The sequence below is a fragment of the Rattus norvegicus genome, chromosome 4 (assembly GCF_036323735.1).
Source record: "Rattus norvegicus strain BN/NHsdMcwi chromosome 4, GRCr8, whole genome shotgun sequence".
NCBI lineage: Eukaryota > Metazoa > Chordata > Mammalia > Rodentia > Muridae > Rattus > Rattus norvegicus.
The window spans coordinates 59,552,158-59,579,290 of NC_086022.1; the positions used below are offsets into that span (position 1 = coordinate 59,552,158).

At 46.2% G+C, this 27,133-nt stretch overlaps 1 protein-coding gene across 1 annotated transcript; it reads left to right on the top strand.

Moving 5' to 3' along the window:
• The first annotated feature begins 10,660 nt into the window (after positions 1-10,660).
• Smkr1 (small lysine-rich protein 1) lies at positions 10,661-24,244 on the top strand. The gene is made up of 3 exons (XM_039109051.2): positions 10,661-10,741; positions 16,984-17,169; positions 23,721-24,244. Exons 1-3 carry the CDS (start codon positions 10,661-10,663, stop codon positions 23,913-23,915), a joined length of 462 nt encoding a protein of 153 aa, XP_038964979.1. The 3' UTR covers positions 23,916-24,244.
• The last annotated feature ends 2,889 nt before the right edge of the window (positions 24,245-27,133 follow it).

Consider the following 27,133-nt stretch of genomic DNA (forward strand, 5'->3'; position numbering starts at 1 on the left):
CTAAGACACCAAACGTAACATATGCAATGAGGTGGTTGTATCTCAACACATCTGTGCCCATTTACTCATGCGTGTGGCGTTAAGAGAAATTAAACTCACAGTGAGAACGCAGCAAACTGTTACCAGAGGAGGGAAGGGAGAGGCAAGGATGAGAACAGCCCTGTGTGGTGTGGTTTGCCCTGGAGTTATCTGTATTTTGATGCTAATTCCACTGCCCCAGGACAGCTGCCTAGTCACATACTCAGGACTCAGGTGACTTCACCGGAAACTTCTCCCCATTGAATTTGTAAAATACAAGTGAGGGGCAGGTACAGGATAGAAGGAGGCCTGTCACTGGAGGAGAAGGAAGGATGGGCAGGAGAAGAGTTTGAAGGAAGAGGAGGAGACTGGGACAGAAATGAGGAGAGACAGGAGGGAGAGAAGCCAAGGCAGGACAAAATGGCTGGTGACATTAAGAGTCCACGCTGTATCTTTACAGGTTGTTACAAATGCTTTTAAGGGATGGATGTGTATTGGGCTTTGTATGTTTAGGTGGGCAATTATAATCTTATCAATTGAGCCAAAGGTTATTGTGCTGTGTGTTCTTTCTTGTAGTGATTTAAGTGTAAGAAAGTGTGCAGCAGCTGGTCTGGGCCGACACAGAATTGCGAGGTGTGTTTCTGGCATGGAAACCTGCCTTGGGAACTAGATAGGTAGAGAGATTGCTGCCAGGCTCCGAGAGAGGCCTTCCGCAGTGTGATATGGGATGGAGCAGAGCAGGTGAGAGGCTTTGCTGAGGCTTAAGATATCCAGCAGAGGGCTGGAGAGGTGGCTCAGTGGTTAAGATATCCAGCAGAGGGCTGGAGAGATGGCTCAGCGGTTAAGAGCACTGACTGTTCTTCCAGAGGTTCTGAGTTCAAATCCTAGCAACCACATGGTGGCTCACAACCATCTGTAATGAAGTCTGATGCCCTCTTCTGGTGTGTCTGAAGACAGCTACAGTGTACATATATAAAATAAATAAATAAATTAAAAAAAAAAAAAGATATCCAGCAGAGGGGCTGGGGATTTAGCTCAGTGGTAGAGCGCTTACCTAGGAAGCGCAAGGCCCTGGGTTCGGTCCCCAGCTCCGAAAAAATGAACCAAAAAAAAAAAAAAAAAAAAAAAAAGATATCCAGCAGAAGGGGTTGGGGATTTAGCTCAGTGGTAGAGCTTTGCCTAGTAAGCGCAAGGCCCTGGGTTCAGTTCTCAGCTCCGGAAAAAAAGAAAAAGAAAAAAAAAGATATCCAGCAGAAATGAATAGCCTAGTAAGAGCACCAGTGGAAGGGGAAGCCCTTGGTCCTGCCAAGACTAAACCCCCAGTGAACGTGGTTGTTGAGGGGAGTGCGGTAATGGGGGGAGGATGGGGAGGATGGGGAGGGGAAGCCCATATAGAAGGGGAGGGGGAGGGATAGGGAGATGTTGGCTCGGAAACCAGGAAAAGGAATAACATTTGAAATGTAAATAAGAAATACTCAAGTTAATAAAGATGAAAAAAATGCATGAACACACACACACACACACACACAAAGATATCCAGCAGATATAGATATCTTGGGGCACCACCGTGTAGACCTAGTGGGGATAAAAGACATTACTTTTTTTATTTTTTATATTTTTACAACAACACCAGTGAGACTCCAGGGATGGTGGAGTTTGACATAATCTTGATTGTGTTGATGATTTTGTTAAGTGTGCAACTAGGCTAAACATATCACATGTGTGTGCTTCACTGTATGCCATTTACAGATGAATAATTTTATAAGAAACATGAAAACTCACACAAACAAACCTGTTATTGGAACCCCAGCAATATGTCGTCCCGTGTACATTCCCGCTCCCAGTTCCTGCTGCACCCGGAGGCCCCGAATACTAGTCCTAAGAGGTGGGATCTTTGGGACATAGGTCATGGGGACAGAGCCTCCCAAGTATGATGAGTGTTTGTATTAAAAAACCCAAGAGGATGTTCACTCTTCTACTGCTGAGGGCACAGTGAGACACGGCATCGCCTGTGAATGTTACGCCAGAATCTGCTCTGGAATCTGCTCTGGTCCTGGATTTCCCGGCCTCCAGGATATGGTGTTCTGTTAAAGAAACCAGAATGACTATGACGCGTATCCCTGACATGAAAGGGGTCTGAGGCTGTGTACACTAATCTCCAGCCACAGGACGTCTGACTCCTAAGTGCTCATCCAACCTCTAGGGTTTTCATAGAAAAGAACCTCACCATTTAGAGGATGGACGGATGGCTCACTTGCTGCAGGGGTCCTGAGTTCAGTTCCCAGCACCCACATGGGGGGCGGGGGGAACGGGACTCACAATTGTAACTCCAGTTTCAGGGGATTTGGTGCCCTCTTCTGGCCACCACAGACATTACACTCACATGGTGTGCTTGCAGGTAAAACACACACATACAAATAAAAATAAATACGTCTTTAAAAAACCCTACACTTCAGTATCATTAGTAATAACTGTCAGAACTAAGCAGTACTGACAACTTTTGGGTTGTGGATCAGAAGAACCATAAATCTATCTCTATGGAATACAAAACCCAACTAGCCATTAGCTGTATATTTTCCTTACTTAACTTCTGACATTGTTACAAGTTATTGGGAACTGGGTGAGCTTAAAACAACACAAATGGGACTGAGAACGTATAGCTCAATGGTAGAGCAGCTTCCTTGCATCCCAAGGCCCTCACTTCACTCTCCACCGCCACAAACGAAGCCTGCGATGAAGGTCTCACAGGCACTGCACTCCTCCAGAGGCTCAGACCGAGAGGTGCTTCCTGCCTCTTGCCACTTGCAGGAGTTCAGGGGTCTGTTTCTGCCACACATCAGGCCAGCCTTTGCCTCTGTGGTCACCATGCACCTTTCTCTCCAAACGTTTTGCTTTCGGAAGGATCTGTGTGGTTGCATTTAAAACCTACCTGGATAAACTTGCAAAAACTCCTGAACTTGAACACTTCTTTAACTGATGGTTTGCTCTACAAGATATTATTCCCAGCTTCTGGGGGCTAGGATGTGGACCATCTATTTTTGGAGCCACCATTCAACTCACTATACTAACTAATGCTCATCGAAAGTCCAAATAAGACTGGGGAGGCGGCTCAGTTGATAAAGGGCTTGCTTTACAACAATGAGGACCCCGGGTACCACATTCGGCCAGAGGTGGTAGCACAAACCTGTAACCCCTGTGTTAAGACATACCCGAGTACCTGGACAGAAGGGTAGGGGCTCGATCGACAGCCAGTCTAACCAAATCAGTGAGCTCAGGCTCAGTGACAGACCCTGATGAAAGATAAGGAAGAGCATAATTGAGGAAGACAGCCAACATTGACCTCTGTCTGTCATGTTGTACATTCATGTACACATACATGTTACATGTATACTTCAACATGTGTGCATATGCAACCCACTCCAAAAATCCCCTAAAGCATAGCAAAATTGTTTTTCTTTTACTAGAGATAAATGGCTTATTTTGTCTTAAAAAATAAACAGATAGAATCAAGTAAAATGCTTCAGGCTTGGGGAAAGGATATCGGAGCCAGGGTCAAGCTAGAGTTTTTCGCTAGCATGTTTGCTGAGAAGAAACATGTGAAGAACTCAGACACATAGTAGCACACAATAAAGAGGGCAGTCTCCCCGGCTACTTTCCTGTCTTGTTCCCCAGAACGTCATCATTACCACGATTTTTCTAAATCCTTTCGGAAAACTCCCCAAATCCCTTTATTTTCTTACCACGTTTTTTGGTAAACAGTTGGGAATGCAATGTGCTCTGCTCTGGACACCTTTATCATTTATTTTCCTGTGGTTATTCATTTATATTTAGTTGAGGAGCTCACTCTATAACCCTGGCTGACCTGAAACACCTAATCCCCTCCTGCCTCGGGCTCCCAAGTACTGGGATTATGGCGTGAGTCACCATGACTGGCCTCTTTAGAGACTGTTTTCTAATACTGTGCTGGCTGGTTTTTAATGTCAACTTGACACAGGCTAGAATCACTTCAGAAGTAGGGACTTTTGAGAAAATATCCCCTTCCTGGTTGGCCTGTGGGCATTTTCCCAATCAAGCTTGCTGTAGGTGGACCCATCCTACCGAGGGCAGTCCCATTGCTGCATGGGTGCAGGCTGGCACAACCACTCTGGAAATCAGTCTAGCGGTTCTTCAGAAAATTGGACATAGTACTACCTGAGGACCCAGCTATACCATTTCTGGTCATATACCCAAAACATGCTCCAACATATAACAAAGACACATGTTCCACTATGTTCTTAGCAGCCTTATTTATATATAACAGCCAGAAGCTGGAAAGAACCCAGATGTCCCTCAACAGAGGAATGGATACAGAAAATGTGGTACATCTACACAATGGAGTACTATTCAGCTATCAAAAACTTCATGAAATTCATAGGCAAATGGATGGAACTAGAAAATATCATCCTGAGTGAAGTAACGCAATCACACACACACACACACACACACACACACACGCACACGCACACGCACACACACACAATACATGGTATGCGCTCACTGATAAGTGGGTATTAGCCCAAAAATTCAGATCCACAGACCATATGAAGCTCAAGAAGAAGAAAGATCAAGGTGTGGATGCTTCAGTCCTTCTTAGAAGGGAGAACAAAATACTCACAGGAGGAAATACAAAGACAAAATGTAGAGTAAAGACTGAGGGAAAGGTCATCCAGGGACGGCCCCCGCCTAGGGATCCAACCCACATACATACAGCCACCAAACCCAGACAATATTGCGGATGCCAAGAAGTGCATGCTGACAGGAGCCTGATATAGCTGTCTCCTGAGAGGCTCTGCCAGAGCCTGACAAATACAGAGTCAGATGCTCACAGCCAACCAATGGTGTCCCCAATGGAGGAGTTAAAAAAGGGACTGAAGGAGCTAAAGGGTTTTCAACCCATAGGAAGAACAACAACACCAACCAACCAGACCTCTCAGAGTTCCCAGAGACTAAACCACCAACCAAAGAGTACACATGGAGGGACCCGTGGCTCCAGCTGCATATGTAGCAGAGGAGGGCCTAGTCAGGTATCAGGGAGAGGAGAAGCCCTTGGCCCTGTGAAGGCTCAAAGCCCCCTTGTAGGGGAATTCCAGGGCAGGGAGATAGGAGGGAGTGGGTGAGTGGGAGGAGGAACAACTCATAGAGGCAGGGAGAGGAGGTAAGGGATAGGGGGACTACAGAGGAGAAATTGGGAAAGAGGATAACATTTGAAATGAAAGTAAAGAAAATATCCAATAAAAAGATTTTATCACATTTAATATTTTTTTTTTGTTCTTTTTTTTTCGGAGCTGGGGACCGAACCCAGGGCCTTGCGCTTCCTAGGTAAGCGCTCTACCACTGAGCTAAATCCCCAGCCCCCACATTTAATATTTTAAAAACCAAAAAAAAGGAAGGAAGGAAAGAAGGAAGAAAGAGAAAGAAAGAAAGAAAGAGAGAGAGAGAGAGAGAGAGAGAGAGAGAGAGAGAGAGAGAGAGAGAAAGAAAGGAAGGAAGAAAGCAAGCAAGAAAGCAAGAAAGCAAGCAAGCAGGCAGTAAACCTCGGGGAGCGAGCCAGTACACAGTGTCCGTCTGTGGCTGCTGCTTGGGTTCTTGCCTCCAGGTTCCTAGCCTTAGTTCCTGCCCTGGCTTCCTTCAGTGGGGGATTTATCATCTGTAAACTCTCTCTTGCTCAAGTTGAGTCACGGTGTCTATGACAGCAATAGAAAGATGTGGGAATTCAATCATTAAAGAACTCTTCCCAAAAACTAAGTATTTCAGAAAAAAAACCAATGATATAAATGGAAAATGAGATGTGTGTGTGTGTTTGTGTGTGTATATGTGTGTGTTTGTGTGTGTATATGTGTGTGTTTGTGTGTGTATGTGTGTATGTGTGAGTATATGTGTGTATGTGTGTGGTGTGTGTTTGTATGTGTGTGTGTATGTGTGTATGTATATGTGTATGTATATGTGTGTGTATATGTGTGTGTATATGTGTGTATGTGTATGTGTTTGTGTATGTGTGTGTTTGTATGTGTGTGTATGTGTGTGTGTATGTGTGTGTGTGTTTATATGTGTGTGTGTGTGTGTGTGTGTGTGTGTGTGTGTGTGTGTGTGTGTGTGTTGGATTGGGAAGGAGCATTCACTCAATTCCTGTAGGAGCAATAGGTCAGCACAGTCTGAAATATTTCCTTCCAGCAGGTCTGGAAATGGAGACTCCCAAGTCTTATAAATGCAAGATTACGTCTGGCTGTGTCATGACGAGGGGCTTGGGCTTCAGGCTTTAGTAGCTGGATTTAGTAGCCAGATTTAAATTTTACAAACAAAAGTTTCAAATTTTTACTTGATAAGAGACAGCAAAGTCTTTGGAACTGCAGAGTGGAAAAGACATCCCACCCCTGCTCCCACACCTTTGGTGACAGTGACTTCCTTTCTAAGACAGTGCCATCTGTCCCCTTGCCTCCAAATGGAAACATAACTTTGTATATTTGGTAACTTTCTGTTCAAATGCCTGTTAGAACTTGCAAGACAAAGATTGTTCATGTGATAGTACTTCTGAGCCCACAATATTTTCCCCAGAAAGTCAGCACAGTGCCATGGTCCAGAGGGTCGCGGACTTAGTCACCTTTCAGAGGTGAGGCCTAGGGAAAGGACGTGGTCACTGGGGAGCTGCCCTGGGAGCTGGGGTGCTGCTCTCTTCCCCCCTCAGTCACCGAGATGAGAGGCTTCATCTGTCACACACTCTGCCTGTTTGCAACAGGCCCAGGGCCTGTGCAGGGCTGAGCAACTGAAGACTGAAACTGGGCGTCAGACTTCTTCTTCGCTTTAAGTTGATGATCTCAGGTATTTTGTTACAGCAATGGAACCTGCCAGCACTCCCCACCTTTTCTGGTTGTAAGGACTAAGTGTGTGAGCGTCAGAAGAGTGCTTGCTAAACATGACTGATAAATAACGTGTGACTTATTTCTCATGTCTCTCCCTCTCAAAGAACTCCCCCACCCCAAGAATAACAAAGAGCACTTCAGGTTTTTACCTCAGGGGTCAGCAAATTACAGCTCATGGCCAAGTCTGGCCAACCACGAGTTTTACTCAACCCATGAACCCCGAAAGGTATTTAATGTCTTTCTGTTCTTTTGTTTGTTTTGTTTTTCAGACAGGACGTCATGTGGGTCAAGCTTGTGGCAAACTGACCACATGGTCCAGGATGACCTTGAATTTTTAAGGGTGGAGGTGTACGATTGTATACGCACGTGCACGTGGAGGTCAAAGTTAATGTCAGACTTTTCCCCCCCGTGGGTGCTGCTGATCTAAATCCATGCTTGAGCAAGCATTTTCCAGACTGAGCCTGTACCTAGGCCTGACTTTGAGCTTCTGATCCTCCGTCTTCTCAGTACTGAAATCACAGACTTGTACCGCTCTGACCAGTTGGTGTGGGGCCAGGGATCAAACCTACGGCCTCGCTCAGGCCAGGCAAGCACTACCTACCGAGCTACACCAGCAACCGAGCTTCACACTTCCAAGCGACTGAGGAGGGGAATCCGATGAAGGAAATGTTTTATGACAGGAAAATTCTATGAAATTCAAATTTCGTTTTCTACAACAGTTTTGCGGGACGAAGGCAGCCATATCTGTCTTTGTATGTGCTACAGTTTAGTATTTACAAAAGATTTACCACCTGCCATAGTCATTCTGTCCCTTTCCACAGTCTTCTGACCCCAGCTGTTGATATTCCTCTCCGAGGTCACCCCAGGTGGTCTCAGTGCGCCCCTTAGGCTGCTGGAACCCTGCTGGCTGAGCAGAGGAAACTTCCTCCAGGAACCTCGGCTGTTTTGGCGTCTTCCTGTTCCATATCATCTCTCATGGACGTGGGTTCTATGCGAAGTGAGCATTTAATGGAATAAAAAAGAGGAGGGGACGGAGGAAAAGGCAGGATGGAGCAATAGAAAGGAAGAAACGGGGGTTTTGAGTGTAACTTCTAAGAAAGATAGTGATAGAACACCCTGAATTTAGCATTTCTAAGAATGCGTGATTCCATTCTGGTCATGTTTTTCACAACAGCACAGCTCGTTTTACTATTTATAAAGAAGACATAAGGATGTGTATTCATAAATAGATAAAATGAGCCGTAGCTTTTCTGAAGTGAGGTTCAATAGCTATCCAAATTTAGCATAACACCTTCCCATTTACACAGAGGATTTGTTCAGTTCTTGTGGAAAAAAACAGTTCTAATCTTAAGTTTCCACCATTAAGTGGCTTCTCTCTCTCTCCCTCTCTCTTCCTCCCTCTCTCTCTCTCTCTCTCTCTCTCTCTCTCTCTCTCTCTCTGTGAGAGGGTTCCACAATGTTAGCCTAGGTTAGACTCAGACTCTCTAGCCTTACTCGGCTTTCTACACTCTGGGATTACAAGTGTCTCACGGCACACCTGACTCAAATGACTCCTTTTGCTTTTTGTGCTGTGAGGTTTATGCACGCTAGGTAAGTACTCTCCCACTGGGCACCACCGCAGCCCCAAGAGATTCTTCAGTGGGCTGGCTCTAAAGAAAATGCATAATGCACAGTCAACGATGTTATGTTTCAGTTCTACCAATAACCTTCAGTGTGTGTCATAATAAACTCTTCCTTTCAGCTATATACCATAGCAGCTCACCTCTCTTCCCATAGGTCAACAAGGCTCTTTTGATAGACTGGTTCACCAGCCAATGAAGAAAGACCTGCCCTGAAGTTCTTCCAATTGTCATGAGACCATGTTATGCCCCACTGGAAGATGTGCTTCATCTTAAACCTTGATAAAAGGCTTTCTTTTATTAATGAGTACTTTCCTGCATGTATGCAGTGATAGAACACTGAATCTAGCTATTCTAGGAATGCATGCTTCAATTCTGATCATGTTTTTTCACAAAAGGACAAGCATATCTGGTGCTCTTGGAGGCCAGAAGAGGGCTGTTGTAGGCATAATGTTTTTGTGCATCGTGTGACATTTACCCTTGAGTTAGTCAAATGCTGATTTTTCTGCCTTCATATCTTGCTTCAATTTGGACACAGCATTGTAAGGCTTATACCAAGAATCTTCTGTCTCAAGTTTGTGTAAAGAGTTCTTATTGGGGTTGGGGATTTAGCTCAGTGGTAGAGCGCTTGCCTAGCAAGCGCAAGGCCCTGGGTTCGGTCCCCAGCTCCGGGGGAAAAAAAAAAAAAAAAAAAAAGGTGCTGGTGGTGGTGGTTTGTGTGTGTGTTTGGGGGGTGGGGGGTTGGTTTGGTTTTTTTTCTTTTTTTTTTTTTCAGAGCTGGGGACCGAACCCAGGGCCTTGCACTTGCTAGGCAAGCGCTCTACCACTGAGCTAAACCCCAACCCCTGCTTTGTTTTTGTCAACTTGACACAAACCTGTATATATCTGGGAAGAGGGAATGGCAAGGAACTGCTTCCATCAGATTGGCTGTGGACATGGTCTTGGATAATGATTGATATGGGAGGGCCCAGCCCACTGTGGGTGACTGACACCCTTGAAAAGGTGGGTTTGGATTATATAAGAGGCAAGGCAATGCCAGCTGCTGTTGAGGTTGGATTTGTTGCTGTGTATGCTAAGTACCGACCCCAAGATCTGGTCACCTTGATCAGGGATGAGGGAATCCTCACAGACACCAAGTGATGCTGTGGACCTTGTTCCACATTTAAAATGATTGGTTCAGTAAAGATGCCTACAGCCTATGGCTGGGCAGAGGAGAGGTAGGTAGGTGCAGATTTAGTTCCCAGGGGGTGGGGCTGGGAGAGACCACAAGAGGAGAAAGAAGGTGGAGAGAGGAGCAGGCGGCATGGGGTAAGGGATCATGAGAACTGGCTGTGAGGGCTGGCCAGTCAGCAAGAGCGGCCCAGGTGGAACATGGCAAGTGTTATCTCAGGGTTATTGGAAAGCAGACAAAACAGCATGGAGGGTAAATATCTGCCCAGTTCTAGTGCCTTAAAGGTTTGTTGTAAATATAAAAGTTTTGTGTCTTTTATCTAGGAACTAAATGATCAAAGTTGGGGTAGAGACTCCCAACTGAGATTAAAGATTTACCACACAGAGCTCGGGAGGCAGAGGCAGTGAGATCTCTGTGAGTTCCAGACCAGCCTGGTCTACAGAGTGAGCTCCAGGACAGTCAGGGCTACACAAAGAAACTCTGTCTCAGAAAACAACAACGAAGCAAGCCAGGAAGCAACGTTCCCCCATGGCTCCTGCCTCCGTTCCTGTTTGAGTTCCTACTCTAACTCCTCTCAGTGATCAGTCCACCATTGGTCATGATGTATCAAGCCAAATGACCTGTCCTCCTCCAACTCACCTTTTGGTCATGTTGCTCATCACAACAAAAGAAAGCAAACAAAGACAGAGAGATCTTTGACTCTGCTGAATGAAAGCAAGGTAGCCATTCCCTGGCCTCACTGAGAACCGTCAGAAGAAACGTCAGAGCATAATAGGAGCTATTTCACAGGCTGAGGTGATAAGGCCATGACCTGTGCAAAGTGTTCAGCAGGCTGCCCGTTGTGTGGATTCTCTTAACATTAGCTATCTACAGTGCTGAGGGGATGAAGTCTGTCCTGATGGGAATGTCAAGGGAGGGTCTGATGATTTCCAAAATAAAAAACCAGGCCTAGGGCCATGGCTTCATCATTCAAGACCGATGGAAACGAGTTGGCGAAGAGAGGGTGTACACCGTTGGTTATACACGGTGGAGACCAGGTAAAGGAAAGAAGACACTGCACAGAGATGGTGGGGACTAAAGACTGGGCTCAGGGGGGTTGGGGATTTAGCTCAGTGGTAGAGCGCTTGCCTAGCAAGCGCAAGGCCCTGGGTTCTGTCCCCAGCTCCCAAAAAAAGAAAAGAAAAAAAAAAAAAAAAAAAAAGACTGGGCTCAGACAGAGGTCATTCGTCACTGGAGACTGTTTATCCTGCAAGATGACGTCACTAGGCTATGTGAGTGTGGGTTACTGAGGGAGGACATGAGGCTGAGGCTTAGAGATCAGTTCACATCTGGAGTGCAGCAAGAGGCAGGTAGAGATGGGATATCTACATGAGGTTGGATGAGCCAGAAACATGACACATACTCCAAAAACAAGTGGGAGACTACAGGAAATGCTAGTTTGAATACGGCACGAGTCCCTGAAGGGGCCATGTGTTAGAAGCTTGATGTCCAGTGTGGTAATCCTGAGGTGATGGGGTAGACATGGTTGCACCCCCAGCACTCCCAGCACTCAAGAGGCTGAGACAAGAGGATCAAAGGTGAATGACTTTATTTTTCCTACATGTTAGTTTTTGAAAATGTCACTCGTGTGCACACTGTATTTACCTCATTTTCACCCCTTTCCATCTTCCTTGGAGTGAGCATGTATGGTGAGACCCTCTCAAAAAAGAACAAGGCCCGGTACTCGGGAGGCAGAAGTGGGAGGAACATCCCTGGGCTCAAGAACAACCCAGGTTACACAGAAAGTCTCACACCACCCAGGGCTATAGAATGAAGTCCTGTGTCAAAAACAAATACAGAAACTGGGATGATGGCTCAGTAGGTAAAGCCACCTACCACAAAGTTGGCAGCTTGAGTTGTACCCACATGGTAGAGGGGAAGAATCAACTCCCATAAGCCATCCTGTGAGCTCCACATTTGCAAATGCCCACACATACTTGCAAATAAATATTAAAAAAATAAATAAATAAAAATAAAGAGGTGTGGCCCACTAGAAGTTAGTTAGGTCACTGGGATTGAGGTAGGTCTCACAAGAGTGGGCTATTGGGCTGGACGTATCGCTCAGAGCTGGGTCCCCAGCACTATAAGAAGGAAATGTAGAAAGCTGGCCAACTCTGAGTGGATATGGTGGCACACACTTGGAATCTCAGCCCTTGAGAGGCGAAGAGAAGAAATAGCAGGGGGAAATGGATTAGTTTTTTTTTTTTTTTTTTTTTTGGTTCTTTTTTTCGGAGCTGGGGACTGAACCCAGGGCCTTGCGCTTCCTAGGTAAGCGCTCTACCACTGAGCTAAATCCCCAGCCCCGGGAAATGGATTGTTATAGAGAGTAAGCCTAACCATTAAGTCTTTCTGGCTCCCTCTTTTATGACATTCTGATGCATTCCTGTCCTACCATTATGACCTCACAAAAGGACAAACTGAAGGGACCTATGATCTTTCAGTATCCAAAACCAGGTGCTAAATAAATCTTTTGTTTTCTTTTTTTCTTTTTTTTTTTTTTTCTTCCGGAGCTGGGGACCGAACCCAGGGCCTTGCGCTCGCTAGGCAAGCGCTCTACTGCTGAGCTAAATCCCCAACCCCTAAATAAATCTTTTGTTATTCCTTACCTTGGGTATCTTATTACAACCACAGAAAATGATGGCTGTGTCTCCTAGTAACTCAGGCTCAGAGGTCAATGAGCCCGAAGTAGTCGGCAGATTTGGCGGGATGAAGGGGACGATACTTCCCAATGCGTCTTGAAAACTGTTCCCCATTAGTGCTTTCTTTTCTTGCTTCCTATTTCCTATGAGCTATTTGGCTAATAAACGGAGCCCTGCATTTGTGTAAGTATTGTCTCCCTCAGAATAAAGGCTACCACCATCTGTCTGAGTCACCGATCCATTGCTGTGGAGAGACACCATGACCACCTTACAGAACAAAGCATTTAATTGGGCGCTTGCTTACAGATTCAGAGGATGAGTCCATGACCATCGTGATGCAGGTCGTGGCAGCCAGCAGACAACCAGGGTGCTGAAGCACTAGCTCAGAGCTCACGTCTTACCCATAAGCTTGAGGGAGACGAGGGAGGGCTGGGTCTGGCATGGACTTTTGAAAGCCCTCCTCCAGTGACATACATCCTCCAGCAAGGCCACACCTCTGAATTCTTCCCAAACAGTTTCACCAACTGGGGACCAAACATTCAAATATATGTGCCAATGGGGACTGTTACCATTCAAAGCACCTCCTTGTCACTCCCAACTTTTCTCCTTAACCTTATAGGTAGTCAAGAACCCACTTTACCATGGTAGCACCACCACAAATGAGTTATTGATCAAATTAAAAAAAAAAAAAAAACAGGAAGAAAATTTGAAATGATCCCAGTAGGTATCAACCTTGGAAAACTGGAAAAACACTGACACAGTCAGGGCAAGGGGCCACTCCCAATCCTTGGATTAAAAGCCAGCCCACAGGGGCTGGGGATTTGGCTCAGTGGCAGAGCGCTTGCCTAGGAAGCGCAAGGCCCTGGGTTCGGTCCCCAGCTCCGAAAAAAAGAACCAAAAAAAAAAAAAAAAAAAAAAAAAAGCCAGCCCACAAAGGAGAAAACACAGAAGGGTTTGCCATATCGAGGATATATAAATTCATGATAAAATTGCCAGACAAAACATAGTCTTGTCAATGAAAGCTCCAAAGAACATAATACTTACTTTTGAAAGTCATTTCACTAACCAGTCTGGAGAAAAGCTAGCAAAACCTACCATTGCTTGTAAGGCCTTTCAGGGTTTTACCCTGCTTCTCGTGGTTCACCCTCCTCCTGTGTTGTTGTAAAAATATAATAAATAAAAGAAGTAACACTGTCTCTTATCCCCACTAGGTCTACCCTGCAGTGCCCCAAGATATCTGCTGGGTATCTTAAGTCTCAGTCAGCAAAGCCTCTCATCCACTCTGCTCTATCCCCTCTCACACTGCCAAAGGCCTCTCTCTGAGCCTGGCAGCAATCTCTCTCCCTATCTAGCTACCAAGGCCGGTTTCCATGCCAGAAACACACATCCCAACTCCGTGGCAGCCCAGCCCAGCTGCCACACACTCCTTTAAACTTAAATCGCTACATGAAAGAACATACAACACAATAACTTCTGGTCCAATTGATAAAATATAATTGCCCACCTAAACATACAAAACCCAAAACACACCCATCACTTAAAAACATTTGTAACAACCTGTAAAAATACAGCATGGAATTTTAACATCACCTGCCATATTGTCCTGCCATGGCTTCTCTCCCTGTCCCTCCTGTCTCTTTCTCCTTCCATTCCAGTCTCCTCCTCTTCCTTCAAACTTCTCTCCCGCCCATCCTTCCTTCTCATCCAATGACAGGCCTCCTCCTGTCCTGTACCTGCCCCTCACCTGTATTTTACAAATTCAATGGGGAGAAGGTTCTGGTGAAGTCACTGGAGTCCTGAGTATATGACTGTCCTAGGGGCAGTAGAATTAGCATCAAATACAGATAACTCCAGGGGAAACACTTCTGCCCTGGGTTTACAACATCCTGCCCATGATTTGGACAGGAGTTGACTGCTCCTTGACATCTAGATCTGTTTTGACATCATCTCCTCAGAAAGCTTTCCCAAATCACTACTCTAGGAGGGATGTGCAGAGGCTGAAGAGGCAGTTTAATCCTGAAATATCTGCTTAGCCTGGAATTAATTTTAGAGAGATCTGAGGTCCTGGGCTCAAGCCTTGCAAGACAAAACAACACAATAGACTAAAACACCTATCACCTCATAACATTTTATACATTTACTCGTTTTATGTATGTTTTGCCTACATGTATGTCTGGGATCCATGCGTGTGCTTGGTGACCACGAAGATCAGAAAAGGGCATCAGATTCCCTGGAATTAAGATTTACAGATAGCGGGCTGGAGAGACGGCTCAGTGGTTAAGAGCACTGACTGCTCTTCCAGAGGTCCTGAGTTCAAATCCCAGCAACCACATGGTGGCTCACAACCATCTGTAATGAGATCTGATGCCCTCCTCTGGTGTGTCTGCAGACAGCTACAGTGTACTCATATATAATAAATAAATAAATCTTTTAAAATGTAATTAAGAGGGAGCTGGAGAGATGGCTCAGAGGCTAAGAGCTCCGACTGCTCTTCCAGAGGACCTGAGTTCAATTCCCAGCAACCACATGGTGGCTCACAACCATCTGTAAATAGGATCCAATGCCCTCTTCTGGTGCGTCTGAAGACAGCTAGTGTGTACTCAAATAAATAAAAAAAATTAAAAAAAAAAAAAAAAAGAGTTACAGATAGGGTTGGGGATTTAGCTCAGTGGTAGAGTGCTTGCCTAGCAAACGCAAGGCCCTGGGTTCGGGCCCAGCTCCGAAAAAAAAAAAAAAAAAAAAAAAAGAGTTACAGATAGGGGTTGGGGATTTAGCTCAGTGGTAGAACGCTGGCCTAGCAAGCGCAAGGCCCTGGGTTCGGTCCCCAGCTCCGGGGAAAAAAAAAAGAAAAGAAAAGAGTTACAGATAGTTATAAACCACCATTATAAACCACCATGTGGTTGCTGGGAATTGAATTCTAATTCTTTTCAATGAAGGGGCTACGCTCAAAGCCAGGTTGACTCCATGACAGGCTCCAAACTGACAGTTTGGGAGACTAGGCCTAAGTTTGTTTCCCAGAAATGAGAATCTGGGGATCCAGGAACCAATGGTCAGCCAACCAGAGAACACCTGTCATCTGGTAAGAGTAGGTAGCTAGAATGAGAAGCCATCCATCCCCCCCACCCCCCTGGGAAGTCTCCAGAGCCTAAGCAATTGTAGAATTAGACTCCTAGAGATGCCGCTAACCAATCAAAGTAAAGGGGACATACCCTTCCCTGATTCCCCTGACAATGAAATCTGGGCCTGCGAGCCCACTAGGTGTCTCCATTCCCTAATGGGGAGAACCCTCCAGGCAGGATATTCAGCTGAATAAATGCTCTTGGCTTTTGTATACTATTTGATTCTGGGGTATCATTCTCTGGCAATTCTTGGACCCTAATGGCAAGAGCAACAAGTGGCCTAAACCTCTGAGCCATGGCTTCAGCCCCAAAGGTAGGTCATTTGTTTTTGTTTCTTTTTTCTTTTTTTTTTTTTAAAGATTTATTTATTTTGTGTATGTGAGTACATGGTCACTGTGTTCAGACACACCAGAAGAGGGCATCAGATCCCCATTAGAGATGGTTGTGAGCCACCAAGTGGTTGCTGGGAATTGAATGAACTCAGGACCTCTGGAAAAGCAGTCAACGCTCTTAACCGCTGAGCCATCTCTCCAGCCTGTTTGTTTTGCTTTTTAACATTATTTTTATTTTATGGGTATGAGTGTTTTGACTGTATGTATATTTGTGCACTGTACAGCTAGCTGCCTGGTGCCTGTTGGGGTCAGAAGAGGGCATTGGATCCTCTGAGACTGAACGGTTGAGAATGCCCTGTGGGTGCTGGGAGCCCAATCTGGGTCCTCTGCAAAAGCAAGTGCTCCTAACCATTGAGCTAACTCTCTGCACCTAGCACTTTTAATTGTGGCCAGTGCTTGCAGTTCATACCCTTCCTCTCTGCTGTGTTCCCCTCTTTCTCCTCCAACCTTTAGTTCAAGAACCTTGGTCCATATTGGGCGCTGAATTCTCAAGGCAAATGGGAGTCAGGAACGTGACAGATATACAATCACCGCTTACTGAATAAAACGGAATAGCGAGTTCTAAAAATCAACTGGAGTTATGCCCCAAACGCATTCCCTTTCTGGGAGAAAAGGACGGACTCACAAGATGAGAAGCGAAGTAATCAAACTGTACTTCAGCCAATCCCACCCATAAAGTAAGAACCCTGGCCACCTTCCTCTCCTGAGGCCTGTACTAGAATCTCTTATAGACATTTCTTCTGTTATTCCCACCTCGACCCCCAGGAACCTTATTCTTATTTTACCAAGGGATCAAAGAGTTTTTGATGATTCCAAGAGACTGATTTATCCTGCATTCTCTCTCTATCCAAAACTACTTATCTTGGCCGCCCGCTCCTTCCCCTCATGCCCCGCCCAGTCGCACCTCCGGGACAAAATCACGCTACTTTGCTCCCACTTGGAGTTCGCAGTCTTTGTCACCCCCTCGTAAACCAAAGCGAAAAGCGACAGCGGGGTAGGTAGAGCAAATCAGAACACACACTGAACCCACAGGCGCCCCGAGGCCCGCTGGGCTCCGCCCACTGACGCACGCCCCGCCCCGGTGCCCTAGCAACAGGTAAACAGTGCGAGGTTCGGCCGCGTTAGAGCGCTCGACAGCGGGCTGTCTGAGTGCCTCGGGGCCGAGCCCCGGGAGTGGGGTGAGGCAAACCTTGTCTACCAGCATCTGCGCCTCCGCACACCGCGAAGGCGCTCAATTGGAGGTGCGGCCACGGCCGGGGCAGGCGGCAATACGCGGGTGAGAGCGCTCGCGGAGGCGAGGGAAGCCTCAGGAACCGGGCCTGAGGACTGCGGGGAAATAGGGGTTGAGGGGGAGGAAATGCGGTGCCTGGATTTCGAGACTCGGGGCTGGTGTCACAATCACCTTCTCAGCTGAGAAAGATATGACTATGGAAATACCCATCTTAAAGCGGGAGGTTTGCAAGGGCTCGCCTTAACCCGGGTAAGCCTTTGAGACCTGGGTCCTCTGTCATTCCCCACTGGGTACACTTCAACCCAGTATAAGAGGGCAGTCTGAGAGGGACTTAAGATGCTCTGTATCTGATGGACAGCAGCAGCAGATTCAGGCTGTGCCCTTTCTGTGAGATTGGTTCTAGTCCCTTGGCTCTGGGGGATTGGAGAAGGTGCTTTGGCGTTTGGATAATAGAAGATCAGCAGCGAGTTTTGAAGCCCCCCCCCCCCGCAAACTAAGTACATTCCAATGAAGGACTGTCCAGGCTGCCCTGAGTTGTGTGGTGGAATTCTTTACGTGTAATAGAAAAAGGATTGGCCCTTGGGGGGCAGGGGGATGCATCCACACTACATCTAACCCAATCCTACCCTACCCGCTTCTGCCAGAATCCCTCCTGTTCTTCAGCCCGCATCCTGCAATTGGTAGCCTCCTTCCCAGCCTCATTTTTCTTTCTAGAGTGCCTCTTTCCGCAGTCCTCAGGAACTCACTGTTGGACTTGTCGCTCAGCACCCGTGGTAAAAGGGGCCTTAACTTCTGGCACAACTGTGGTTTTATCATCTCTGCTTATTTCCCGGACTAGACCCGCGTTGTTTTCCTTTACCTGCCCTATCGCAATTACTGACCGTTTTATCTCCTAGAGTAGAAATACCCGCTGCTTCCTGCAGTACCTTAAGTACCCATAGCCCATTGCACCACGCTCGAGGTGCCCCGCCTGCCTTGCTCTCCCTTTAGCCTGCAGTTTGGAATGTTGTCTAGTGAGCCTGTGGTTCTTCCGCCTTCTTCTGGAACTAAGGATAGTATTAAGTGAAAGTGCCGACTCCTGACTTAAATTTCTAGGCCGTTCTTTTTCCAGGCCCTGGAAAGTGAAGAATAACTTTCAAAGCCCTCGACACTAATGGCTTCTTCATGCTCTTGGTATAAATGTCCGGCTTGTTAGTTTACAGAGGCTGAAGCTCTCGTCACTTGCTTTCCAGACTTGATCTCCCCTCCCCCCACCGTCCATCCCCATCCCACCCTCACCTGGCTTGCTTGTGGACACCCACTCTGACCCTGTTTGATCGCTTTATCTCTGCATAGCCTCTCCAACCTCGAAGCTCCTATCCGGGCTGTTTGCCCTGCCTACAAACTCCCTAACCCTTGAGCCCCCTCTTCAGGACGGCTCCTAGTATCCCAGCCTGCCCTACACATGATGCCAGATGCCCCCTCCCCCCAAGCATAGTTGTTTCTTCGTCAATGTGTCTGTGATAAAAGGTTGGTGTCTTCTTTCCCTCACTGGACTGTGAGCCTCCTGAGGACAGCAACCCAGATCTCCTTCCTAGCAGATCTGTGTCTGGTACAGAGACAGGAACGCAGCAGGCCTTTGGAAATACGTGTTAAATGGACAAAAGGGGAGTTTTGAAATTGAGGACAGCTGAGAGATGTGTTTGCCGCCTTCAGCCTGCACACCTGCATTGCGTCTGTACTGATTGCTCCCTGGACGGACAGAGCAAACACCTGAAGAAACAGTGTAAGGGGAGGAGGGCTTATTCAGGGTCACACTCAGGTTTCAGTCCCTGGTGGTGGAGAAGGCAGTGGAGAGCCCCACAGTAGCTGTTCACACGGTGGCAGGTCGGAACGCAGAAAGGGTAGGGCCACTTCTGCTACCTAGCTCCACCCCCTAAGGTCTCCTCGAGGCCCTCTTGGGAATAAACAATCGAAACTGTGAACCTGTTAGGGGCATTTCAGATTCGAACCAACACACCATCTGACTGTAATTCCTTATTCACTCAGCAAATGCCGTTCTTCCTTGCAGTGTGCCAAGTCATGGTTTAGGCTAAGGAATTCGGTGGTAAACTCACAACCCCTGGATTGCTATCAATTACGGTCAATATTAAGTAGATGCAGTGGTTTTAATGTGAACTATCCCCCATAGACACAGATACTTGAATGCTTGGTCTCCAGTTAGAGTGCTGTTTAGGGACGCAGTGCAGCGGCCCTGGAGGAAGTCTGTCGCTCTGGGTGGGTGCTCTGAGATCTCATAGCTTCCCCTCTCTTCCACTTCTCTCTGCTTCTAGCCCTGGCCATGCCTCTCCAGTAGGAAGTCTCCCTCTGTAAGGCAAAAGTAATCTCACTGCTCTGTTTTTAGTCTTAGTGTTTTATCACAGCAAAAGAAAAGTAAAAATGCCTAAGGTGAGGACTCAGAAGAAAAGGATACTTCGGAGACAAAGGCCTTGTGGGTAGTTTACAGATGGGTCGACTGTGTGAGTACTTGGAGCCAACACCATCAACCACAGAGGTGTAGCCAAGTAGTCTTCCTTAGGGCATTTGTAAGGTTTTTAATTGTGTTCTGACCAAGGATGGAGCCCCAGGGTTGCACTGAGCCAACCAAAGGACTGGGTGGTTGCTGCTAAGATCGGCTGAGGGGTTAAGGTGCTCTCAATACGTTCCCCATATAGGATATATCATTATCAGCTTATGTATGTATGTATGTATGTATGTATGTATGTATGTATGTATGTATGTATGTATGTATTTACTTCTGACGTAGACTCTCACTGTGCAGCCCTAGCTGCCTTGGAACTCATCACATAGATCAGGCTGGCCTTGAACTCCCAGAGTTCCACCTGTGTCTGCCTCCTGAGGGCTGAGGGTAAAGGCCTGCCCTTCCCTCCCTCCCCTGCTGATTTATATCACTCATTTAATTACCCTGAATTTCGTCTACTAGTTACTCATTCCATGGCTCCATTCTGCAGTCGCACCACAATATGTTTATCGGTTTGCTTGCCGATGAGCATTTGCGAGAGTTCAGTTCCTACATTTGCTCCCCATTACTCGATTTTATGACGGGATATATATGGAGCCCTATACTCGGCATGCATTACAGGTCTTGTAGGTTTCGTCTATGCTTAATGTCTAACAATGTTGAGTGTCTGTTCATGTGCTCCTTTCCCATGTCTCCTCAGGAAAGTATTCATTTGAATATTTTGCTGATTTTTATTGGGTGGTTCTCTTAACTACTCTGTTTCGGGCATCTTTGTTATGGATGTAGAACTCTATCATATGCTTTAGAGGTATTTTCTCCCAGTCTCTGGCTTACTGTTAATTAGCATTAATACCTATAGGTAAGCAGACATTTTACGTTTTGGCTGCAAGCTCAGCAACTTGTTCTTCATGACATGTTAGGTACTTCCTGTCTCTATGATTGAATACCATGGCAAACCTTAGTGGAGAGGGGTTTTATTGTGGCTTCTAGTTCCAAAGGCTAGAACTGGGGAAGGCATGGTTATCAGAGTGTGAATCAGCTGGGAGTCAGGAAGAAGAAAACAAATGGAACCCCGCTGTAAAACCTCCAAGTACCCAGCCCCACCCAGCCCCACCCATTTTTCCCTCCTACAGGAGGGGAGGTCAGCATCTGTCCCAAACAGCCCCACCAGCAGCTGGAAACCAAGTGTTGAAACACACAGACCTCGGGGACATTTCATAGGCAAACCACAGCACAGGAGCTGTGGTTCTGATGTTATATCCAAGAAGAAATCTTTGCCAAACTGAAGGCCATAAGACTCTAAACATTTTGTAATTTGGGGTTTTATATTTAGGTCTATGATCAAGTTTAAGGGTTTTGTTTGGTTGGTTGGTTGATGTGGTTCAAATATTAATTGGGATCCTTGTTTTTGTATTTTGCTTATAGACCGTCATTATTCCAGCACCCATATACTGTAGCACAGCAGTCCTTAGCCTTCCTAATGCCGAGGCCCTTTCATACAATTCCTCATGTTGTGGTGACCCCCAAACCATAAAATTATTTTCACTGCTACTTCATAATCTTGTTGCTGCATGAATTGTAATGTAAATATCTGTGGCAACGCACAGGTCGTGAATGGCTGCTGTAGAGAAACAGACAATCCTGACTTTGTTTTTCCTGAAAATTCCCCTCATAACATGTATGCATCTATTTCTGGGCTCTCTTTTTTATTATTATTATTATTTTATGTAAATGAGGCTCTAACTTCCTGTACACTTCCATGTCAGAAGAGGGCGTCAGATTTCATTACAGATTTCATTACAGATGGTTGTGAGCCACCGTGTGGTTGCTGGGAATTGAACTCGGGACCTCGGGAAGAGCAGTCGGTGCTCTTAACCACTGAGCCATCTCTCCAGCCCTTAAACAAATTCTTAAAGCCTTCCTTTATCTTATGCCCTTTGCAATTCCATCTGAACTTTGGAATCGGTTTGCCAATTTCTAAGAATGTCAAATTTGACTGAACCTTATGGTACACACTTTTAATCCCAGAACTCAGGAGGCAGAGGTAGGTGGATCTCTCTGAGTTTGAGGCCAGCCTGGTTTATATGGTGAGACCCCATCTATAAAAGAAAAGAAAACAAAACAAAACAAAACTAAAACTGTTTAACAGAAAAAAAAAAGTTAAACCATTCTCAACCCATTTTAAAGATTAAGACCTGTGTGCGTGCACACACATTTTGTTACAGTTTTGCCAGGCGAGCCATTGACCACTGACAATCAAGAAAGTATAAAATTATGAAAGAGAGCTAACATTCAAAATCTTGAAGAACTTACTCCACAGTGTGCCTCCTGTATCCTGGGGAGAGGTTTTCCCAGCAGAATGCAGTCTTCTGGACTTTGTAAAATTTGTTTTGATTTATTTTCTCCTTTTTACAAGATTTATTACATGTGTGTGCATGCACATGTGTGTCTGTTTGTCTGTCTGTGTGTGCATATGTCTGCAGGTGTCCTCAGGCTCCAGAAGGCTTGTCAGATCCCTTGGAGTTATAAGCAGCTGTGAATTTCAATCCCATGTGGATGCTGGGAACTGAACTTGGTCCTCAGGACAAGCACCATGTGCTCTTAGCCACTGAGCCATCTCCCCAGCCCTACCACCTGTATTCACTCACTACATTATTTCTCATATTCCCTCCTGAAAATAGTGTCTAGGAATATACTACATTTCACCCGAGGGGAAAATATTTTGCTATTTTAAACACATTAACTGTTTTGTTTGTTTAAATTGGGACATTTTGAGTAAAAGTTTAAGAATAAGCCATCTTTTTTATGTAAATACTTAGCCTCGGCTAAGCCTTGATGATATGAACGTCCTCCCTCTTCCCTAGTCAGAGGAGACACGTTAGTTAGAGATGCTCTCCCATCAATCACTTTCTGTATGTGCGAGGCGAACACAGGACATAGAGAAGTGCAGCTTGGTTGTGCACACTCATTAAACAACGACAACAACTTTGCAACGGTTTATTGGTGAAGCATGAAAGTCTCCACTCACTTTTCCTAGAGGTTTCTGACTTCATCATCTAGTCACAAAAGTAGGGTGGGCTCTAAGCCTGCTGGATGTCACGCACCCTGCATACCTGCCCACCTGCAAGCACAGCTTTGTGGTGAGGAAGATGACAAGCATCATTTGCTCTCAGACCCTGGGTCTCCCATCTTGTATCCGTGTCTCACTTAAGTCTCACAGCTGCTTATGTCGGAAGCGCTCACATAACAAAGACCAAAATATGTATTTGTCTCCTGGACGCATAATTTGTTTTAAATTTAATTTTTAGTATGCAGCCCTCCAGAGAAATAATCAAGAATAATTTGGTAAAATGGACTCACACAGATCCACTCCTTGGGTTCAGACAGCAGCAAGAGCATACGGGCTGTGTGGTTCCTGTTTTTCGGTGGGGAGGGGAGAGAGCAGAAGAGTTGGACAGTACATCTCTAGTCTTTGAGTTTTGTCTCTACAGTTTTAGCGTACATCTTTGAGACATGTGCCGTGTCTTTTTGCAGCTTAAGCAAATCAGAATGCAACAAAGTGCCACATAAGAAAGGGCCATGGGTCCTTTTAAGCAAGAGCTGCTTAGCAAGCATTTGTCAGAGTCAATGGCATATGATGCTTCCCGCTCCAGGCAAGCATTTTTTTAATGATATGTAATATTTATATGTACATATGCAGCACAATAATGTGGTACATATAGACATCAGATGGGGCTAGCCTTTTCTCTCCTCCAACACTAACCGACTCTGTGTTGGGAATCATCAGATGCTTAGTTATTTTGGACACATAAATGTATTTGTTGTGGCAGTTTGCGTCCCTCCCCCCACCCATTTAGGCTTTTATTCCCCTTTAAAGTCCCTAAGGAAAAGTGGAAAACTGATTCCAGGCAGGCCTTGATGGTGCACGCCTTTGATCCCTGCACTTGGGAGACAGAATCAGACAGATCTGTGTGAGTTCAAGGCCAGCCAGGCAGGTCTACATGGTGAGACCCCATATCAAAAAAAAAAAAAAAAAAAATCACATCAAGGTGACAGAAAGTAATTTTCTTCCCATGTTTGTACTTGTCTTTGAAAGGCAGGTAAAAGGAAGAAAAGAAAAGGCCGGGGCAAGGCCGGGAAGAAGCAGAAGCAGAAGAAGCCGGAAGTAGACATCCTCAGCCCGGCAGCCATGTTGAACCTATACTACATCGCTCACAATGTTGCCGACTGCCTGTATCTGCGTGGCTTCCCTTGGCCAGGCGCTCCCAAAGGGAAAAGGGGGAAAAAATAAGATTTAGGTGGTAGAATTCAAAGCATGCCTTGGTCTCAAAGAACAGAAAGTAGGAGAATGCATTTAGGGTACCTCAAGGACTGCGGGCAAGCGGGCTCTAACAGCCAAGTAGAAACATGTAGCCACTGTACTTTTCTGTGGTAAATAATGACAAACATTTTTATTTCCACAGCTGAGCCAGGCAATAGGTAAGCCACTTTGTTTTTTCAGAAGTAACCAGGAAAACCAAACCCAAGTAGTTCATAAAGGCTACCCTGGCATTGGTAGTGTTTTTTTTAAATATTATACTCATAAATCTAGACTGAATTAAACCTTGTTCTCAGAAGGCAGCTCCAGGTTGCATGAGTCGTTTTCTTTTGTGAGAGCTGGCTCAGAGAAGCAGAGAGCTCAGGCCTAACTTGTAAGCACGTTTTCTGCTGTGGTTTGGTTTGGGGTCTCTCTCTCTCTCTCTCTCTCTCTCTCTCTCTCTCTCTCTCTCTCTCAACGATGGGAATGAGCCTAGGGCCTCTGCTCAGAAAGAGCTCTGCCATTAAACTACTCCTCGCTACCCCCCCCCCTTTTAACAAAATTGAAATAAATAACTTGTTTTAATAAATGTTCTGCTTAGCCATCTTTCTCTGATCTGAATTATCCACAGTCTCCAGTGGAGACTAAAGTCATAATGGCCGGATATGCAAGCGCTGATGAAGAAGTGCTGGGACCAGGAAATGGCTCTGGATGTAGTGCTGGCCATGAAAGCCCAAGTCCCTTGTTTGAATCCCAGCATCCCCGTGACATCCAGGCACTGTGGTCCATGCTTGTAATCCTAGTCCTGGGAGGTAGGGACAGGAGGAGCCCTGGGCTTGCGGGCCAATCATTCTAGCAGAGAGTGAGCTCCAAGTTCAGTGAGACCCTGTAGGAAGGTGATCACTGCTTCCCCCAAGTAAACCCTGCTGCCTGCAGTTTCCATTAACCTCCCCATTCAGTCCATTACTGTGGATTAATCTGCTGATAGGATTATGGTCCTAATGGTCCAGTCATCTCTGAACAGTGCTTCGCCACAGCTAAACCTTCAATACATGAATCACTGGGAAGCATTCCAGAATTAACCATAATACCCTGTCCTTAGTCCCCAAAGACACAGGCTTATTACACAATGTAAAACACATTCAAGAATCCCTAAGTTCTCAAAGGTTCCAGGACTGCACAGAGGTCTAAATCCAAAGTCTCAGAGACTCGAGCCCTTAGCTCTGAGCCCCTGTAAAATGTGAGAAACAAGTTACAGATTTCCAACGACCTTGACACGCCAACTGAGACACTTGGAAAGGGGCATTTTCATCCCAAATTACCACACTCCTTACCTGCCTTCTGCTCTGCCTTCACTGCTTCCCCCAGCCTACCACTCAGACACCTGCAGTGTTTGCTCCATTCACAGTCCGGTGCTCAGAGCTAGTTCACTCAAGACAAAGGCCATGCTAGAATAGAACAGACAGTCCACTCTGGGTCACTTAAGTTGGGCTATCTATTGCCTTGTGAGGTTTATGAAGTCTGCCAAAGTGGCTGCAGCCCAGGACAAACGTCAGGAGAATAAGAATCCCTGTGGTAGAAAAGTTGACCGCTCATAACCTTGAGTGGTGTGGGTGAATGTCGTCTCCCACCTGTGCCTTGGGTGCAGACGCAGCATAAGCTGGAGGCCAGCCGCCAAAAAGAGCACTTCCATGAAGGGGCAGAAGGGAATGTCTCTTCCCTGGGCTTTAGAAACCCAGAATATGGGCTGGAGAGATGGCTCAGCGGTTAAGAGCACTGACTGCTCTTCCAGAGGTCCTGAGTTCAATTCCCAGCAACCACACGGTGGCTCACAACCATCTGTAATGGGGCTGATGCCCTCTTCTGGTGTGTCTGAAGAGAGCAACAGTGTATTCATATAAAATAAAAAAAATCTTAAAAAAAAAAAAAGAAAGAAAGAAAGAAACCCAGAATATCTTCCTGAAGTTGGAGAGTGCAGTGTTCACTCTAGTGTCTCTCGTCCACCCAGAGACTCTCTCTCAGCGCAGCCTGCTGGGTCCTTAACGCAGGGGAAGTGTGTGCTGGAGACCATGTGTCTTGCACAGGTTCCCAGGCTAATGCTGCCTAACTTGGTGCTAAAAGGCTGGTTGAACCTTTGAACTTGGGGGGTGTTTAATGTCCTCCTGTGCCTCCCTTGGGTATGGGAGTTTGTATTAGAGCAGTCATGTATTCTGGAACGTTGGTTGACGCTTGCAGAGCAAACACTGCAGGTGTCTGAGTGGTAGGCTGGGGGAAGCAGTGAGGGCCAGGAAGGCAGAGCAGAAGGCAGGTAAGGAGTGTGGTAATTTGGGATGAAAATGCCCCTTTCCAAGTGTCTCAGTTGGCGTGTCAAGGTCGTTGGAAATCTGTAACTTGTTTCTCACATCTTACAGGGGCTCAGAGCTAAGGGCTCGAGTCTCTGAGACTTTGGATTTAGACCTGATGCTATCTACAGCACAGACAGCATTGTTTAGGGCACTACAGAGACAAGGTCAGCTGACAGAGTCCGAAAAGACCACCCAGAGGTGAGAAGAGACAGGATCATGGCTGCAATAGACTGATGGGAAGGGAGAGAGATGCAACAATAATGCGTGGGTGGCATTTTACAATAGAAGTGCCCCCCCCCAACCTGATGACTGATGATGAACAAGAGGGACCATGTTAAAAGCCAGAACATGGCTCTTGCTCCTCTCTTGCTCTTGCCTTCCTACCTCCATTCTCTCCCCATTCCATCTCCTCCTCACTCCACGTGCTCATGGCTGGCCTCTACTACTCTTCTCTCTCTCTCTCTTTGCCTTTCTCTCTCTCTCTCTACTACTCTCTTAACTCCTCTACCCATGCCCTGAATAAACTCTGTTCTATACTAAAAAAAAAAAAAAAAAAAAAAAAAAGCCAGAACATGGAGAAACCACAGGGTAAGGGAGAACAGACACTCAAATTGCGCCCCCATCCACAGTGGTGTGTGCATGTTCACACATGCATGTTGCGGTATAATTTTAAAAGAGCGGCAGACATGGTTCCCGTGAGTTCACACTCTGCATGGATCCGTGCACGCTCTAGCTGTTTCTCTGTCAGCCACTTTCACACACTGTCCTCTCAGCGGGTTGTTACCATGCCTGAGACTCATATCAAGTTCTGCGGGCCATGCTAGTGTGGCCACACACCACGCTAGCCCCAAGCATCCCATATCCTAG